At 34.4% G+C, this 19,277-nt stretch overlaps 1 protein-coding gene across 25 annotated transcripts in view; it reads right to left on the reverse strand.

Annotated features, from left to right (window-relative positions):
- TTLL5 (tubulin tyrosine ligase like 5) overlaps nucleotides 1-19,277 on the reverse strand; it is a 402,838-nt gene that overhangs the window by 344,327 nt on the left and 39,234 nt on the right. For 24 of the 25 annotated variants that reach the window (XR_012486466.1, XR_012486468.1, XR_012486467.1 and 21 more), the window contains 4 exons: nucleotides 15,777-15,907; nucleotides 11,671-11,753; nucleotides 3,004-3,073; nucleotides 2,741-2,825 (listed from right to left, as the gene is read on the reverse strand). Coding sequence is in view for 22 of the 25 variants with exons in the window: in XM_074289958.1 (XP_074146059.1) it covers nucleotides 2,741-2,825; nucleotides 3,004-3,073; nucleotides 11,671-11,753; nucleotides 15,777-15,907 (369 nt within the window). In the remaining 3 variants the exon portion in view is untranslated. Of the gene's footprint in view, nucleotides 1-522; nucleotides 638-2,740; nucleotides 2,826-3,003; nucleotides 3,074-11,670; nucleotides 11,754-15,776; nucleotides 15,908-19,277 lie in introns of those variants that run through there. The other variant, XM_074289971.1, reaches the window with a different exon arrangement.

Raw genomic sequence — 19,277 nt, forward strand, 5'->3', positions numbered from 1 at the left:
AAAAGAGCATAGACATCAATTTTCAAGAAATCTTAAAAGAAAACTGCCAGATATCTTAAACACCAAAGGACAAAAATGAAAAATGAAAGAATTCACCAATCACCTCCTTGAAGAAACCCCAAAATGAAAACTTCCAGAAATAACATTGTCAAAATGCAGAGCTTCCAGGTCGAGTTAAAAAAGTGCAACCAGCCAGAAAGAAGGAATTCAAATAGTGAGGAGCTACAATCAAAATCACACACATTTTAACAGCCACTACTATGAAAGAGCAAAAAACTTCGAATATTATAATCCAGAAAGGAAAGAATATATGACTTGGAATCAACAATAATTTACCTAGCAAAATTGAGGGGGTAAGGGGAAGGAAGGGTCTTTAATCAAATAAAGTACTTCCAAGCATTGCTAACAAAAAAAACAGAACTTTATAGAAACTTTGAAGTACAAAAGAGAAGTGAAGTGAAACATGAAAAGGTAAATATGAATGAACAATGATAAAGGACTAAAGAATGGTAAACTGCTTACATTTAAATACGGGGAGTTGATACATGTGTCCCCTCTGATCCCTATCATCATCAGGGTTCATAAAGGGAGTCCAATGAGACAAGGCCTGGGAATGGTTCTGTTATATCTTGATGATCTGAAGAAAAGAATGGAAAGAGAAGTGTACTGGGAAGAAGAGGGGGAGGAAAAGGAAGGTTAGGGAAATTATCTCAATAATCAAATTGCCTAAGTAGACACCTAAACAAATAAGGGGGAGAGGCAGCTAAAACTAGAACCTCAATCTCATCTGATCTAATAAAAAGAAGGAAGAATACATGTGCATTCACACAGTTCAGAAATGTTTTACTCAACTGTGAAGTAGAAGGGAAAGAGGAAAAGAAAAGAAGGAGTATTCATTTAGTCCTAAGTAAAACAAATTCTAAAGTCATGCAAAAATATTTATTGTGTTTGTTTCAAGTGGCAAAGAAGGAGAACCTGAAGGGGCGCCCATAAATTGGGGAATGAATAAAGTTATGTGAAGGTATACTATTGTGCTAGACCCTTATCAATGTAACAGCCTAGGATTCCTGAAGACTTATGTTGAAACATGCTGCTTACCTAGTGACAGAGAGATGAGGGTTCAGAATAAAATATATTTTTTTAAACATGGCCAGTGAAAAATTTTGTTTTGTTTCACTATGCATATCTGTGACAAGGCTTTTTCTTTTCTTGCTGCTTACCTAGTGACAGAGAGATGAGGATTCAGAATAAAATATATTTTTTTAAACATGGCCAGTGAAAAATTTTGTTTTGTTTCACTATACATATCTGTGACAAGGCTTTTTTTCTTTTCCTTTCTATTTAGGGATGGGAATGCAGGAAGCAGGAGAAAGAGATGGCTCTTATTTGTTTGAAAGAAAATTTAAAGAACAATTTTTAAAGAAAAATTAGTATTTATACTACATAAATTCTTCTCAAAAACTACAAAAGAAAGTACCATACCAGAATCCTTCCCTATGATAACACAGAAGGAGAATTACAGGCCAAGATAATGAATATTGATTCAAAAATTTTAAATAAAATACTGTCAAACAAACTACAGTAATTTATCCAAAATAAAAAATTCATTTTGACCAAGCTGGATTTATAAAAAGAATGCAAGGTTCAATATTAAGAAAACTATCAACATATTAAAAACAAAAACATGTAAAATCGCATGATTATCTCAATAGATGCACAAAAAAAAGTCTTTGACAAAATGTAACATTTATACTTAAAGGAAAAAACCCTATAAAGTATAGGCATGGAAGAACCCTTTTTAGTCTCTTAAAAAGTATCTCTCTTAAACCAAAAGCAAATATTACACGTAACATTCACTAGAACATTTTCCAATAAATATGGGAGCAAAAATTGTAGGCTATGGAAATAAATCTTCAAAAATCAACAGCAGTTTTATATAACAACAGAATCAAGAAGCAATAGAAAAGGAAACTATTCAAAATAACTACCAAAATATATAAAATATCTGGGGTTTAATCTACTAAAGCACGCAAAAGACTTGTACAGATTCAATCAAAAAGTATGTCTTAAAGAAATAAAGAAAAACTTGGAATCATAGCTGGGCCATGCCAATACAATAAAAATGATAACACTACCAAAGTTAATCTATAGAGCTAATGCTATGCCAATCAAATTACCAAATGAATGCTTTACAGAATTTGATAAAAAAAAAAATAATAATAACAAAATACATTTTAAAGGCAAAAATATTAAGCATATCAAGGGAAATGATGAAAACTAGTAAGACTGAAGGAAAAATGAGTCTTCCAGATCTCAAACTATATTATAAAGGAGAAATAATTAAAATTATCTGGTAGTGGTCAAAAATAGAATGATCAATAGAACAAGATTAGAGAAAGGAATACCAAAAACAATGTTAATTAGCATATTTAATAATGAGGGTCTGGTTTGTAGCTAAACAAATTATTTAGACCCTATGCCTTGATTCAATAGATAGTTCATTACTAATTCATTAGATAGTTCATTACAGTTATGTGAAACTACTGAATGAACCTGGGTCATTGCTAAAAATTGTGTCTACATATATGTGTATATATATATATGAAATGTAACGAGGCCACTTTCTTTAATGTGAAACAACTTCAGTTCATTCAATGTTAATGAGCTAAACAATATAATAAAAAGGAACAGTATAACCTTAACCAACCAATTTAAAAGAATCAGTGAAGAAATTTCTTACCTAGCTAACCCCTCTTCATAGAGATAAATCACAAGAGGATCATAGGACGTCACAAGCACATAGAGACGTACATCAAATTTGAAATCTAGAAGAAACAATGACTTTTTAGTGAGACAATTTTAATTACATACTGTAAAAAATTAAATAAAAACATAAAGGCAATATTCCATTCCCATCCTCATCCTCATCTCCATTCCTATACCTTGTGAATAAAGCCCAATAAAGACAATCACAACTACAACAAAGACATAATCACAACTTACCATCTATGAGCAGGGGATTGTTGATATAACGAGAGACCAGGATGTTCTCCTCCAGGGAAATCTGGTTTGGCTATAGAGTAGAGAAAAAGGATTGGAAGGACAGAAGTGCTGAAGCATTCTAACACATACTATGAAGCAATGGTCCTTATTTTTTGAGAAAGACAATTAAAAATTTTTAAATATTGCACCAGTCTTCTTTTAATCTACCCGTCTTTTTTTTCTTATGAGCTCTGTCACTGCCCAATAACAATTCAAAACAACACAGATTTACTCTATTCAACAGCTTTCACATCATATAACCCAAAAAAGCAACCAGATAGTATAGTAGATAGAGCACCAGGTCTGGAATCAAGAACATCTCAATTCAAATACAGACACACTAACAGTAGCTGTGTGATTCTGGATGGGCAAGTCACTTAATTCTTGTTTGCTTTAGTTTTCTCAACTGTAAGATAAAGTAATGATATAACCTACCTCAAAGGGTTGGTGTGATGATTAAATGAGACCATATTAATAAAGAATAATTTTTAGCACAGCGACACATACATACTAGGTACTTTATAAATTTCATTTCTCTTCCCCCTTCTTCAAAGAGCTTTATAAATTTCAATATTTCAAGGATCTGTGATTTCATCAGTATAAATAATGCCAAAACCCAACATAGATTGCATTACTATATTATTATTCCTTTGCTGAACATTATCTATTGAACATACATAGTAGGTGCTGTGGAAGAATACAAAAGAATGTTAAAAAAACAAAAAAGACAAACACATTCCTTGAAAAATATGCGATCTATTTAAAGGGTTAAAATGCAGATGAAATGATGCAAGAAGAATTACAAGGCAGCCCATTTGTAACGACAAAACAAGAGTAGAAAATGAGTCTAAATATCCTGAATAGGGGCAGCTAGGTGGCGCAGTGAAGAGAGCACCAGCCTTGAATTCAGGAGGACCCGAGTTCAAATAAGATCTCAGACACCTAACACTTCCTAGCTGTGTGACACTGAGCAAGTCACTTAACCCCAGCCTCAGAAAAAGGGGGGGGGGGAATAAATAAATATCCTGAATAGATACTAAGTGGAAGGAATTAGGATAAATCAGGGAGTTTTTTGAGTAAGAAAGAACTAAATCAAACTTAAGAAGACATAAAGCACCTGGTAAAGAGGAAAAGATGGATATCAAATATGGGAGAAAGCCACTTTCAAAAGGAAACAGATGGGACAATTAAGCTATTTAAGGAAACAGTGACCAAGATGATTTGCTTAGCACAGAGACTGAGCTGAGGATTCATGAGAGATTTACATTTACAAAAGTATGGAAAACCCACATGACTGAAAGATTTGAATACTAAGGCAAGTTTAGATGTGATAATGTGGTTAAAAAAAGGTAGAAAGGCATGTTCAGTCAGTCAATAGGCATTGATTAAGGGCCTACTAAATATCAAACACTGTGCTAAGTTCCAGAGATATAAAAGGGGGCAAAAAGATAGTCCTTGCTCTCAAAGAGGCTCACAATCTAGTAGGGCAGACAACACGCAAAAAAAAAAAAAAAAAGAAGGAAAGGAAAGGAAAGGAAAGGAAAGGAAAGGAAAGGAAAGGAAAGGAAAGGAAAGGAAAGGAAAGGAAAGGAAAGGAAAGGAAAGGAAAGGAAAGGAAAGGAAAGGAAAGGAAAGGAAAAGGAAAGGAAAAGGAAAAGGAAAAGGAAAAGGAAAAGGAAAAGGAAAGGAAAAGGAAAAGGAAAAGGAAAAGGAAAAGGAAAGGAAAGGAAAGGAAAGGAAAGGAAAGGAAAGGAAAGGAAAGGGAGAGGGAGAGGGAGAGGGAGAGGGAGAGGGAGAGGGAGAGGGAGAGGGAGAGGGAGAGGGAGAGGGAGAGGGAGAGGGAGAGAGGGAGAGAGGAGAGGGAGAGAAGGAAGGAAGGAAGGAAGGAAGGAAGGAAGGAAGGAAGGAAGGAAGGAAGGAAGGAAGGAAGGAAGGAAGGAAGGAAAGAAGGAAAGAAAGAAAGAAAGGAAGAAAGAAAAGAAAAGAAAGAAAGAAAGAAAGAAAGAAAGAAAGAAAGAAAGAAAGAAAGAAAGAAAGAAAGAAAGAAAGAAAGAAAGAAAGAAAGAAAGAAAGAAAGAAAGAAAGAAGAAAGAAAGAAAGAAAGAAAGAAAGAAGAAAGAAAGAAAGAAAGAAAGAAAGGAAAGAAAGAAAGAAAAAGAAAGAAAGAAAGAAAGAAAGAAAGAAAGAAAGAAAGAAAGAAAGAAAAAGAAAGAAAGAAAAAGAAAGAAATGGAAAAAGAAAATATACAAAGAAAGTTATTTATAGGATAAAGAGAAAATTATTTATTTACTTATTTTTGCTGAGGCAATTGGGGTTAAGTGACTTGTCCAGTCACACTGCTAGGAACTCTTAAGTGAACAACTCCTCCTGACTTTACTGCTGGTGCTCTATCTATAGCGCCACCTGGCCTTCCCCAAGAGAAATCATTTTAAAAGGAAAGGCACTATTATTACAGGAGGTTGGGAAAAGCTTTCTATAGAAAATGTGGTTGTACTTGAGACTTGTAGAAAGTCAGGGAAGCCAAGAAGCAGAGATGAGGAGAAAGCACTCCAGGTGAGGGGCTCACGCAGAGAAAGCATATGGACCTGAGGGGAGGAGTTTTAGATGTGGAATAGCAAGGCCAGTGTCACTGGATCAAAGAATATACAACAGGAAGTAAAGTGAAAGAAGGTTGGAAAGGTAGGATGGAGCTATTATAAAACGCTTTAAATGCCAAATAGATTTTGAACCAACAGAATCTGCTGAGTAGTGGGAGTGCTATAGGTAGACTTACACTTTAAGGAAATCACTTTAGGGATTTGAATAGAAAATAATTTGGAGGGGGAAGAGCCCTGAAGTAGGTTGACCCTCTAAAAGACTATTTATTATAACAATCCAGGTGAGGTGAGGAGAAGCTGAGGACCCATACCATATTGGTAGCAGTGTCAGAGGAGAGAAGGGGAGCCTATAGGAAAGGGGCTACAGAGGTGAAAATGATAGGTCTTGGCAACGGAAGCATGAGAGACAGTGAGAAGTCTAAGATGACACCCAAGTTGTGAGCCTGGGAAGATGGTGGTGCCCTTGACAGCAAAAGGAAGTTTGGAGAAATGGAAAAATAAAGAATTAAGTTTTAGATATACTGATTTTTAAATGTTTGCTTGATATCCAGTCTGAGAAATGTGAAGGGCAATTGGAGATATGAAACTGTTGGTCAGCACAGTGACTGGTGTATATATAAGTGATTAATGTTTATTGGCTAACTACTTATAACACTCAAAAGTTCCAGAACAGGAACTGGATAAGTAGATACGAGAATTAGCAGCAAAGAGATAATTAAATTTATGAGAGCTGATGAGGTTACCAAGTGAAGTAGAGAAAATTCTAATATACACTCAAGTAACTTAATCTGTGAGTATCACAGGAAACTCTCTAAAACAGAAAGTTGCAAAGTTATTGACTTAAGTGGGATGAGTGATTTTGTCTCATTAGTCCAAAAAATTAAAAAAAAGAGATGGGTAGGAGCAAGCCAATGTAGGTTCCAGAGCAATGAACTCTATGAAAACCAAGGAAGCTTACTGAATAGAGCAAACAGTACCCAAAGTAAGAAAGGCCAAAGTTCAAATCCCACCATTGAATTTATGAGCTTCATGACCCAAAGAAAGTCAAGCTATTTTCCCTATACATTAATTCTTGCTTCTGTCAAGTACACATATGCAGGGCATAAGAGCACCTATGTCACAGAGGTTGAAATAAGATTCTGCATGTAAACCAATTAAATGTTTAAAGAGCTACATAATTAAAAATTATGACAATGAGGATGATGAAAATACTGTCTGAGGCAGATTTTCCCAGCAATTATGTATATAGCAACTAACATAGGCAATCCAGGAGTCAACTGAAGTAGAAGATGGAAAGAGATGAGGATTCTACCAAGGTTATGGCCACAAAATCAAAAAAAAAAAAAAAAAAGGATAATGTAATTGTAAAGAGATGGGAAGGATGAAACATAATTTAAGTGACTGATCTAGGAAGTCAGTTGGTGGTGAGATGACAAATAAATTAATTTTCGTATATAGCTCATTAAAGCTCCCTATTCACTAAGCAAAACATGAGAGTAGCCTGGAGAGAGGGGCTAGGGATGATGGGGAAAAGGAAAAGGGACAAGAATTTATTAAATGTCTACTATTTGTCAGGTACTGTGATAAGCTCTTCACAATTATTATCTCATTTGATCCTCATAACAACCCTGAGAAGTGTCATTATTATCCACTTTTAACAGTTGGGAAAACAGGCAGACAGAGTGACTTGCCTGGGATCACACAAGTAGTGTGATGAATTAAACTTGGGCCTTCCTGACTCTCAGCCCAGTGCTCTCTCCACATCCAAGCTCTTCCAGGTTCCAAGAAATCAACATGATGAGAAGCAGAAAGGAACTGTGCCATTTGGAAACAGATGAAAGAAAAAAAAAAAAAAGTTTATATAGGGTCAAGAAAGGAAAACAGAGAAAAAATTTCACTGTTAAATTCCTCAGCTCTGGTAGGTGAGATTTTTGCCTTATCTCACCAGGAGGCCAGATCTCCCTGCTCCTTTGTGGCCATCTCCTCACCATGCCAATGAATATAGATCCCTTCTCCAACACTTTTCAGAATCCCTTTGTGTCTTTCCCCTATGAGAAAGTAAGTTCCTTGAGGGCAGGAACAATCTTGCTTTTAATAGTATTCCTTGTGCTTAGCACAGTGACTTGACTCACGTTGTCCATTTCAGTCCTGGCTGACTCTTTGTAATTACATTTGGGGTTTTCTTGGCAAAGATACTGGAATGGTTCGCCATTTCCTTTTCCAGTTCATTTAATAGATGAGGAAACTGAGGTAAACAGATCAAGTGACTTGCCCAAGATCATACAGCTAATAACTGAGGTTAGATTTGGAGGATTTAAGAATTGCATATATCATTATACTTCATTGAAAATGTTAGCTCACTTTGCTGAACTGTTAGACTTGGTTGACATGTTAGCTCATTTTGCTGAACTGCTTCTTTTTCTCTCTCTTTTTTTATGCTACGTTAAAAAAGATGACAAGATTTCTTGAGAAATGAAGATACAAAAACAGAAGATGACAATAAATATTTTTAAAAGATATTTTTCTAGTGTTGATATATGAGTCTGAATCATGAGATAACAGTCACAGAAGAATTAAAGTTGAGACTGACTAACTACAATATATTAACAACATATAACAGAAAAAGTGGATGGTCTCTATATAACCAGTTGTATAAGCAGAAATTTTAAAAATAAGTTATTCAAAAGTTAAGTTATACTCTATGGAACACCTGCACGTTCCATTGCTGTACATTCAATGTATAGAAATAAAGAGAAAAGCTCTCCAGTACAATACGTGGACTCTCAAGCAAAATTTATAGAAAGCGATAAAAGATTCAGGTCATGAAAAGAGGTGGTACCTGTATGAATGAAGTAACAAATATAACAAAGTGTATTTAACAAAAATTTTCTGGTTTCTTGTCAACCCATAAAATTAGTATTTGAAATTCATTCTCATAGTTTAAAAAATAATAAGCTATATTGACAGTTCAAATTAATAAGTCTCTCATTTGGGCTTATTCACCAAAGGGATCTGGAATTCTTTTCTTAGTTCCTATTTGTATTCATAGAGTAATAATATGAAACTCTCTCCACATATCTTTTCTACTACTCTATGATTTCACTGGGACTCTGAGACCAGCATTCATTCACACTATCATCTATGAATGACCAATAATAAGTCTCTGATTCCCTTCAGATTTTCTTAATCAGATTCTCACAAGTCAGATTCCCTCATTGACTGAATTCATTAATTCCTATACAAAGTAATGTATTAAAGTAAAGTAATATGTTTTCCAAACTTTAAATAATTTTTCCTCTCTTGCTAGAAATATTGAAAGAAAGAAATAATAAAACAGAAATATAATCACCCAAATATCTTTACTACCTAAGGTTATATTTATTCAAGTCCTTATTACAAGAAAAATTTAATTCCCAAGACTTCTCCTTGACTTATTGCCCTAAACATACATTTATTCCACTATGTGGATATAAAATAAATAATATTAATTTTATTTAGGCTTTTTTATAACAGTAAATCCAGCTGTGTAAGTGTATATATATATATATATATATATATATGTATGTCTTTTCTTTCTATTTACATTAATAATAATATTGCAAAGCTCCTAGAAAACAAAAACCATCAGGCGCAGATGGGTAAATAATATTGTTGATGGTGACATCAATACTTGTTTCACAGCTTCTTATTTATCTCATTTTAATCATCATAATTCTAGGACTAATAACCCATGAATCACATTATTAGCTATAGCATTCTAAGCCAAAACTCTTAGGAAAAATATTTTAAGACCATAGTTCACTGTGTCTGATCAATTTTAAAATCATAGCTCATTGTGTCTGATCAATGAACACACAACTATATACAGCATTCACTAAATACATATTATGAGCTTAGCATAGGTTATATATGGTGATAGATAAAATATTTTATTTTCCCTAATATAAAAATAGTGATTATACAACTGTGGTACTTAGTTATAATTTTTAAAGGGGTTAAAGCTAATAGTTGTTTTTATTTTTCTATTAATGAATATTTGTTTAATCAAAAATGGATTTTAGGTTTTCTATAATATTCTATAAAACATCATGTTTTTCTATTTTTAACCTGGGGTCTTATTTCAATAGAATGGCAGAACAAAATGTTTAATTTATCCCCCTGCCCATAACTTTCTGCCATAACTTTCTCATGTATTTTTCTTATAATGAACTCTTCCTTACAAACTTTACAATCTCTCCAACCAGGCTTTAACTCTCCTTTCCCTCCCTCTTCCTTCAAATCTAAGAGGAAGCCAGGCAGCAGCATAGGAAAGAATTACTTCATGCAACTGGGTACATAGGTCACATGTTCCATGGGAAAGAATCCAGGTAAAGAAAAGAACAGAAAATTAGAAATTTTGCCTATAGGTGGAAAAAACAAAATTAATTAAAAGGTTTAAGCATCTGTGTAACATGTAAAAGTGGCAATAAAATTCCAGAGTTTTGATGGGATGGGAACATTTTTTGTTACACTCTATGTCTGTTAGCACTTTTTCAGGCTTTTGCCTAGCACTTACAACAAATTCTAAAAGAATAAGAGTCATTCCAAAACTTTGGGGGAAGAAAAAGAGATAAATGTTCTTGCCAACCATTTTGTAGGGGGGCTCTGAAACAAGGAGAGAGAAAAGTCAGGGAAAAGGAAGCACCTAAATATTTTGTCCATCATATTCCCAGAAACTATAGCACTCTTTATAAAATGGCTTTTTGAAGGAGAATTCAGAGAAGGAAGGGAAGGAGAAGAAAACAGACAAAAAGAACAGATGGAGAAAAGAGGGGAACAGAGAAGAGAGAAACAAAGATGGGGGTGAGGAGCATACATTATACATCTTATATCAACCAAAGAAAGTTTTATTTTTCTATCCTTTATTAAGATGATTTAAAAATAATTCACTATGGCAAAGAATTCATGACAATAAAAATGTCCTAGATGAATTGGGAATAATTCCTACACTTTTTGACTTCAAACAAAATGAGAAGCAAACTTTTATCATACTTGACTTTTCAAAAGCAATTTAATCTGGCATCTTAAACCTAAATTCAAACTAATGTCTTCTAAGAGATGCAAACAACACTAGCCATTGGCATCTATCCAGAAATTCTCAAGGGGAGAATTTTTACACCAAGTCAAAGAGGAGAAAAAAGAGACACAGGGCATATGAGTTTGGCCTTATGAAATATATAAAAACCTAGATTAAAAGGCCTCTCAAGGGAAACATCTTTGCCCTAGTTCTGTACAATTATTAACAGAATCTTAGTAATATCCCCTGGGGAAGAACGAATATGGGACATCTTATTTTGCATTCAACTTTTGAGATCAACTTGAATTTAGAACTTTTTCCAATTTGAAAAATCAATGGCTAGTAGGCTTCCAAATAATAAGGATGATGATAATGATGATGATGATAGCAGCTAGTGTTTATATGGTCCTTAAGCTTTACAAAGTATTTTGCAACTATTACATACATATTCTACATATATGAAAAATGAATTTCAGAGTACAACCTAGAAATATGAACAGAGAATTTTGCAAAGACCAGAGACTTCAAAGTCTTTTATAGAAACAAAAGAAAACCAAATTGCCATATTTTAAAATATGGCTATCTCCATGATAACCTTAGGGTAAACATCTAGGACTTTGTACTTAATGGAAACTAAATATATGATATTGAATGGTAATTGTTGCTGAAGTTTTTACTATATAGATATGCCAAAATAAGATAGATAGCAGACCTCCTAGTCCTTGATATGAGAGTACCCCATAAACTGAATAAGCAGACTTTTAGCTTTACAGCATCTGCTGAAATGGGGGCAGGTAACGTTGGCAATAAGCTAAGTGGTAGCAAAATCCTCTTCCTCCCATATATACTATACAATGCTGATCTCAGAAATAACTGCTCCTATTGAAAAGTAAACATTCTTCCCTAAGATAGAAACTCAGGAAGAGATGAAGACCTCAAGCAAGAAAAGAGATTTGCTATCTGCTTTCCACTTACACTGTTTATCAAGTAGACACCACGTCCCCTGGAAGAGGCCACAGGTTTTACTATCCAAGGTCCCCGGTCCTTTGAATAGGAATCTGTTCAAAACATTACAAGGGGAAAAGATAGACCATAAGTTTATAGGTTTGTGAATGTTCAGCAAAGGTTGCCAGGTGTAAAGGACATTTCTCAAGTCTCTAAATGGAGATCAGTAGCTAAGAGACTGTTTGTTTTTCAAACAACTTAAAAACAATTTACTTTACTTGCATACCCCTGATACTTTCATTCTAAAATAAGAGAATTATGCAAACAGCTACATCTTAATCTGCCACCATGCTCACCAGTTCTCATCAATTCTACTAAAGAAAAATAACTAGTGCTGAGTTAAGAAATGGGGAAAGTTCATCAAAATTTAGATCAATGAATAAAGTGAAAAAAATTCTACAAGTAACCTGTTTTTATGAACTAAAATAAGCTTTATTAGGAAAATGGGAGAGAAAAAAAGAAAATGGGGAAAAGGTGCAGCTTTGTAAATAATCTGGATTTTCCCTTTCACCAGTACCCTCAGGCACTTTACATATTATAGTTGTTCTTAGCACTAGTTCTAGAATGTGTTTGGTGTGGGTGGGGTGAAAGAATGGGGGGGGGGGAGGAAAGGTTAATTCACTAGAAGATAAGTCTATAATAATATAATGACTCACAGTCTAGCTGAATATCTATGAAAGCTTAGAGTCTGCCCTGTGTCTTCAGGGGAGCATCTGAGACCCACAGATGATATGCCAGGTGATTTATCATTAGGTGAGAGAGCTTTGCGGAGTGGGGCTCTATGGCTAAATCCAGAGGAGACAAACAAAAGGGGATCAATGAACAGGATCAAAATACTAGTGGCAACCCGGGAAGGAACGGAAAACTTTCACCTTCTTTGCTCCAGCTTATTAACAGCTCAGGGATGGGCTAGTAGCACCAGAAGTCACAAGGAGTCATTAAATATCCTCCCTCCTAATACATTCCTATTTCCCCCACAGCCCACTTCCCACCAGTCCATCTGCTCTAACATTGTTACCTAAGGCCCCAGGGAACTTGTCATCTATCCACTACTTTTTCTGGAAGAACTTAAGTAACCTATCATGAAACTGAACCATCCATTATATGTAGTCTAATTACAACTGAATCAGAGATTATCCCAATTTTCTGTTTGAATTCTCAATATTAGCTTAGTTCATGACATATAGTAAGTATATAATAAATACTTTTATATTCCATTCCATAAAAAGAGATGAAAACCAAGGAACAGGAACAGATGAAGAGACCTCCCTAACCCATTACTACAGCCAAGAGTATTATGAAGCTGCTCTTTTAATTTAAACCTTTGTTTGCCCCTTGTACTATGCAGAAAAAAAAAAAAAAAGAAAAAAAAAAAGCTAAAAGCAGCACTGGCTATCATTTCAAAGCAAGAAAAAAAAAAGGGTAATATGAAATTAGGTGAGGAATATATTTTTCTTGATTTTCTTCAAATAAATGGGAAAATTAAGAAGGAATACTGTCACACTCCTAACATAATTTGCCATGAAAATATTATAACTGTTACAACCAAACTCCCAACATAAAATAATTATTAGCCAATTGCTCGAGTCAAATTATAAGGTAATTCCAAACTAGGATCTGAACTCCCAATATAAACTTCCCTTCCTTCTGTTTGCCATCCCATTCAGAACTCAGTACCTAAAGAAATAACTGTCCTTTGTAATGTTGTTTTACTTAACATGAGATTTTCACAGAACCAATTTACAATGTTGCATAGCATTCCTCTGTATATAAATAAACACAGAAGTAAAGTATATGCTTCAGGACCACTAATCCTAAGGCAATGTAAATGTCCTGTGAAGATTTTTCTTCATTCCAAAAAAGTTGTTGAACAAATTTGAGCAATTAATACCTCTTTACCACTATATCAATATCATTCATACCAATTATTACCTGCCTGGCACATCAATATGTCACGATGAACATTCCATGCAATTCAAGTTTCAATTCTTCTCCTTTAATATGCAGTTAGAGATGGCCTGCCTATGATCTTCAAATTTTCTCCTTTTTCTCCTCTGCCCAAAATAACTCCAACTTTACTCCACCTTCAGTCCTGACTCTAAGAAATCTACCTTTGGCCATGGCGATATGAGCTCTTTCCTTTGCCCTTATTCCCTCAACCAGAAGTCAGTCTAGCTCTTCTGTCTCCTGCCCTCATTATAAGAGTTCAACATCTTTTCAAAGATTTACACTTCTAGATTTTTCTGCAAGCAGAACAATATGCCAATTTTCATTATTTGGAGTGGCAGAGCACTTCCACTATTCAACTCTATTTCCCACTTTCCCTTTCCTTCTCCCTGGATATGTTAAAGCAAATTTTAGCAATATTTAAATATGACATGAAATGAAAAAGTCTGAGAAGTTCCACTATAAGTGACTTGCTTATAGTTTTTAAAAAACTTGAAAGATATAAAATGTGTAGAAATTATTTCAGAGGGGTTGACATTAGAGGCTATTTTTAATACTAGTTTTTATATTCCTGATAAAATAGTGGTTCCCTAGACCAAGAGTATAGAGACCTGGATCTAAGCATGACACTATTATATATATTGCTATTGTTGGTGGAATAATGGTTGTTTGTTAGCCACATTCAAGGGTGGTGAAATATTCTTAGCCATCAAGTGAAAAGTCTAATGGTTGGTCCAACAAACCATTAGAAGGAATAAAGCAGAGACCTGTATGAGGAGGTATTAAGTACTTAACCTTATAACAAATTTTAACATTACCATTATAAAATAACCAGATGCCCCACTTGATCATACTATATAATAAATACTTATGGAATTGAGTTCTCTGTAAATGAAAAGTCTCTAAAACCTAGCCTTCTAGAGGTTCAAAATTCTGTCAGTAAAATCTATGGTGATCTACAGGGATTCTTAATCTAGGTATTGTGACTTATTAAATAATCAGATAATTATTTCAATACAATACTTCCTTTATAATTCTACATGTTTTCTCATCCATTTAAAAACCTTATTCTAATAAGGTGTTCTTAGTCTTCACTCTACTGCCAAAGGGGTTCATGACACAAAACAGGTTAAGAATTTCTATATTAGAAGAATTTAATAAATGTTGATTGCCCATCATATGCAAAGGTACTTTCCTAAAGTGCTGAGTAATACAGTATTTGAATTTTTCCCCCCTCAATTCTAAAAAATACTTTCAAATGTTCACAGCAAAACCAGCTTTAGAAAGCTATGCCTATTGGTGCTATTAATTTAATTTCCCTAAATATTCATTTACTGGAATATATGTGAAAAGTTCTGATGGCATGCCTTAACACTGGGCAGAATTTTGCAAAGTCTATTATGATGTCAAAGTTAATATATACTTAAAAATAAACTATATGTAACTTAATTTCACATACAATCATCTTTTTTGGTTTTTATATTAGGATGTTAGTGTTTTCATGATGATTAAGTTCATTAAAAAAAAAGAAAAAAATTTTAAATCTTAAGGTCTAAGATTGTACCCTAAACTAACATGGAAGGAATGGGAAACCAGAAGCTTCCCTAGCCTTAAAATCATCTCTGTAAATGGAACACAAATAACCAGATTAAATATGACATGATCCCCTTATATTTACACAAATACAGATGACATAAAGGCACAGTACACAAAAGAAAAAGGCCAATAAAAGACGTGGTAGTTGGACATCAAAACATATAAATGAAGGACATGAAAAGGCAGCTCACATGGTAAAGAGGATAAGTGACAAACAATATTAAACTCATATGTATGTAGCTCTTAGGCAAGTGAAATAGAATGTCCTTACATGGGGACAACCAAACAAAACACAGGAATGCAAGGATGTGGCACTCAAAAAGTTATGTTCACACACATACAAAGCAAGCAATCATAGTACATAATGCAAATAAAGTTAATTAAGTTTTAAATGCGTATCTCACAATTTCTCTGCCTGGGAACTACAATTATTTAAATTTTTTTCTTTTTCTTATAGACCTAGAATAATCACTAGAGTGAGTTTGGCCCAGGTATAATAGCTGGGGGCAAAACATTCTCAGTTAATCACTTACTACAGAATTCTGCATACTCAGCTGGCAGGAGGAAGGTCTGAGGGAGGATGTGGAATGCCTTGAATCCATGTGTATGCTGCATTCGAATAATGTTTTTGTACAGTCGGTCCTTCCGGGTTAGTTCGTAAGACCTAAAATCATACCAAAAAAAATTTTTTTTTCTTTCTCGGTCAGTTGTGTTTTAGAGACTTGGCAATATACTCATACTCTCAAGGGCTAACAAAAATAGACAGTAGATTTTAGATATGATGGGAATATGAGCTCAAATGCATAGTAATACTGATTCCCTATAGTTTTTTAAGGATCCTTATCAACCCTGTGCCACTCCCCTATGGAAGGGAGCCTATTTGCTTCTCACAAGTAATGAAGCTAAGATAAATTCATTTGGTATCTAAAGAAATATTATCATGCCAACATTTTCATCAGAACCTTTAGACTAATTAATTCTACAAATTTCTCCATTAACTAATTCTGATAAAACCAACTTGCACTTCCAATTTTCTTCTCAAAGTTCCCTATTATGCATATAATTAATGTCCTAGCCAAAATTCCTTCCCATCATTCTTTTCCATAAACCTACCTCTCCAAAAGAGTTGGGCCCTCACCCTTCCTGGCCCCTATTTTTCCACTGTCTAAGCATCCCTCAGAATCCCTTTATTATTATGAATCCTGCTTCACCCTTGACCTCTTACTCACATACATTATTTTTTAACCGCACATTAACCAAAACTCATCTTTCTTTCTAGAGATACTACAACCCTTGCAACTGCCCAATGCAGGCCAATCCTTCTCTCATGTCTCCTAATTCACACCAGGCCTTGAGTTTAGCATCTTCCCATCACCACCATTTGGGATCATAGCATTTAGAGCTGGAAAGAACTATAGATCACTTAGTCTAAACTCTTTATTCTAAAGATAAGAAATTAAGATAAGAAGAGATTAAGATAAGAAGTTAGGTAAGTTGCCCAAGGTCATATGATTACTAAGTAGCAGAGACTAGATGTGAACCAAATTCTGACTTCAAATGTAGAATTCTTTCTATTATGCCACTTATGCTTGGTTCTGCTATCTTTAATTTACAGCATATTTATTTATCTGCATATATGTTGTACCTTCAAGTAGAATAGAAACTTCTAAAAGCAGGAGCCAGATTTTCTATTTGTCTTTTGGTGGGAAGGGGATACATGGGGGAGAACTAAACTTGTGATTTCATCAGAAAGCTGCAGTGAAGAAATTCCCTCCACCCACAAAGCTCAGTATCAGCTGTCTGAGACACTGAGAAATTATGTGATTTTCCTAGAGTCTAAAATCCACTATGTCTCAAATAGGGAACTTAAACTCAGGTCTTCCTGATTCCAAGGCTGGCTTTCTAACCATCAAATACCAAATTACTTCTGGTACCATACATGGTAGATAGTTTATAAACGATTAGCAAACTGAAATGAATTTATTCAACAACTTCTCCTGTAGAATTTAAATTGTCCAATTATACCACTCTCTCTTGGCTCTTGCTGCTAACATGTAACTAACCTTCAGGAAACTCTTCTAGCTTCCTCTAAGGATCTGGACTTGGCTCCCCACTCTCCTTGCCTGTCAGCCTTGGTGGCCCTAACATTCATGTGAAAAACTCTTCTGAACCAATGGTCTCATAGCTCCTCATTTTCTTCAGATCCCATGACCTTTGTCTTCCACTATTCTACTGAGCATATATACATTGCAGTTATCCCATTTTCGAACTCACCATCAAATCTGATGTAGTTCCATCCCTAAGGTCTTAAATTCCCCTCTATGACAATAATCTTTTAACTGGCCACTTTTCCTCATCCTATTAACTTGATCTTCAGCCTTAGTGTTACATCAAGTCTTTAAATTCCCTCTCTCTTCTCCAAGTATATCAACCCTATTCTACTGTCACTTCCCTCTTGTCAAAATCTTCACCAAAATGATAATTTTAACACTACTCTCTATTCCACTCCTGTATCCTCAAGTAATGCTCATAATTTACTTTTTCTGTTCCTACTCCCAACTACTTTTGGAGCAAGTTAACTAGATTCAAATTTGTTTTCTAACCTCACTTGGTCCCCCAATGCTGCCATATTAATTATTTTCATCTCTTAAATTTCTTATTACACTGAGGATAATTCCAAACTTTTTCTTCTTTCTTCAAACTACCAATCCCTCCCCTTTTCTTACTACTATTCAGCAGAGAATGCCACATTCTAATTATTAAAAAGATCTAGATAAACCAACATGAGCTCCCTCAACTATTTTCTTTCTTATCTCAAAAATTCTTGCTATCAGTACCATTCTCTACTTCTAGCCCATCTTAGGGGATGACAATTAATTTACCATCAAATTAGGCCATTCCATTGAGAATCTTTGTTTCCTTTGTTCTCTGGTTCTTCAATTATTATTTCAAAATGTTAGACTGAGTCAGAAAGACTGTAGTTCAAATCCTGCTTTGCCTATTTACTAGCTCGGTAACATGGGGCTAGTGACTTAACTTCTCTCATTTTTTCCTTTTTACCCTTTTTTTTTTAAATTTCAACTTTTCTCATTTGTAAAAGAGGAATAAATAATAACACCTACTTCACAGCACAGTGAGGCTCCAATGAGATATGTAAAACATTTTGTAAACCTTAAAGCCCAATGAAAATCTAATTATTATTCATCTTCAATCTTTCTAACTCTTCCTTCTTCCTATAAACATGCTCAGTTCTTCTCCCTTATCTTCCCATAACCTTACTATCCCTTCAATCTACTATCTTCTTTCCTAAGTTGCAAAAAGCCCCTTTATGATCTTCACATCTTTCTTTCTACATATTCTCACTTATCTAGTTATGTTTTCAATTATCATTGTTATAAAGATAGCATTAATAATTACAGCTAACATTAAAATACAGCTTCCCATGTACTAAGCCCTGTGCAAGTACTTTATAATAATTATCTTACTTAATGATTCTGCTCTTTCATATAAGTACAAGTATCTCACTTTTCATGGCATTTCTTGGACATCTCCTCCTAAATGTTCTTGCCATTTCATGTTAACATATAAAATTGACCTTATCATCTTCACTCTGAAATCTGCCCCTCTTTTTCATGTTCTCTACTTTTACTTGATGGCATTACTATCATTCTAAGCACCTAAGATTTAACATTTCTGGGTTATTTAATTCTTCTTCCTCCACTCCCGCAGCCCCATCCAGCACACTGGCTTCTTTAAGTCCCACCTAATATTTCATCTTCTCATGGAAGCCTTTCCTAACTTTTCTTAATTATGATCCCACTGCTAATTATTTCCTACTTAATTTGATATATTTGTTTGCAAATTGTATTCCCCTTAGACTATGTGCTCCTTGAGGGTTGGGACTTTTTGTATCCCTAGCACCTAGCACAGTGCCTGGCACATAATAGGTGCTTAATTATTGTTGATTGATTGAGACAGGATATAATAGTAGTAGAGAACTCAGAAATCTTGTCCAACTATCTTACCTTACAAAT

Source organism: Sminthopsis crassicaudata, chromosome 2 (assembly GCF_048593235.1).
Source record: "Sminthopsis crassicaudata isolate SCR6 chromosome 2, ASM4859323v1, whole genome shotgun sequence".
NCBI lineage: Eukaryota > Metazoa > Chordata > Mammalia > Dasyuromorphia > Dasyuridae > Sminthopsis > Sminthopsis crassicaudata.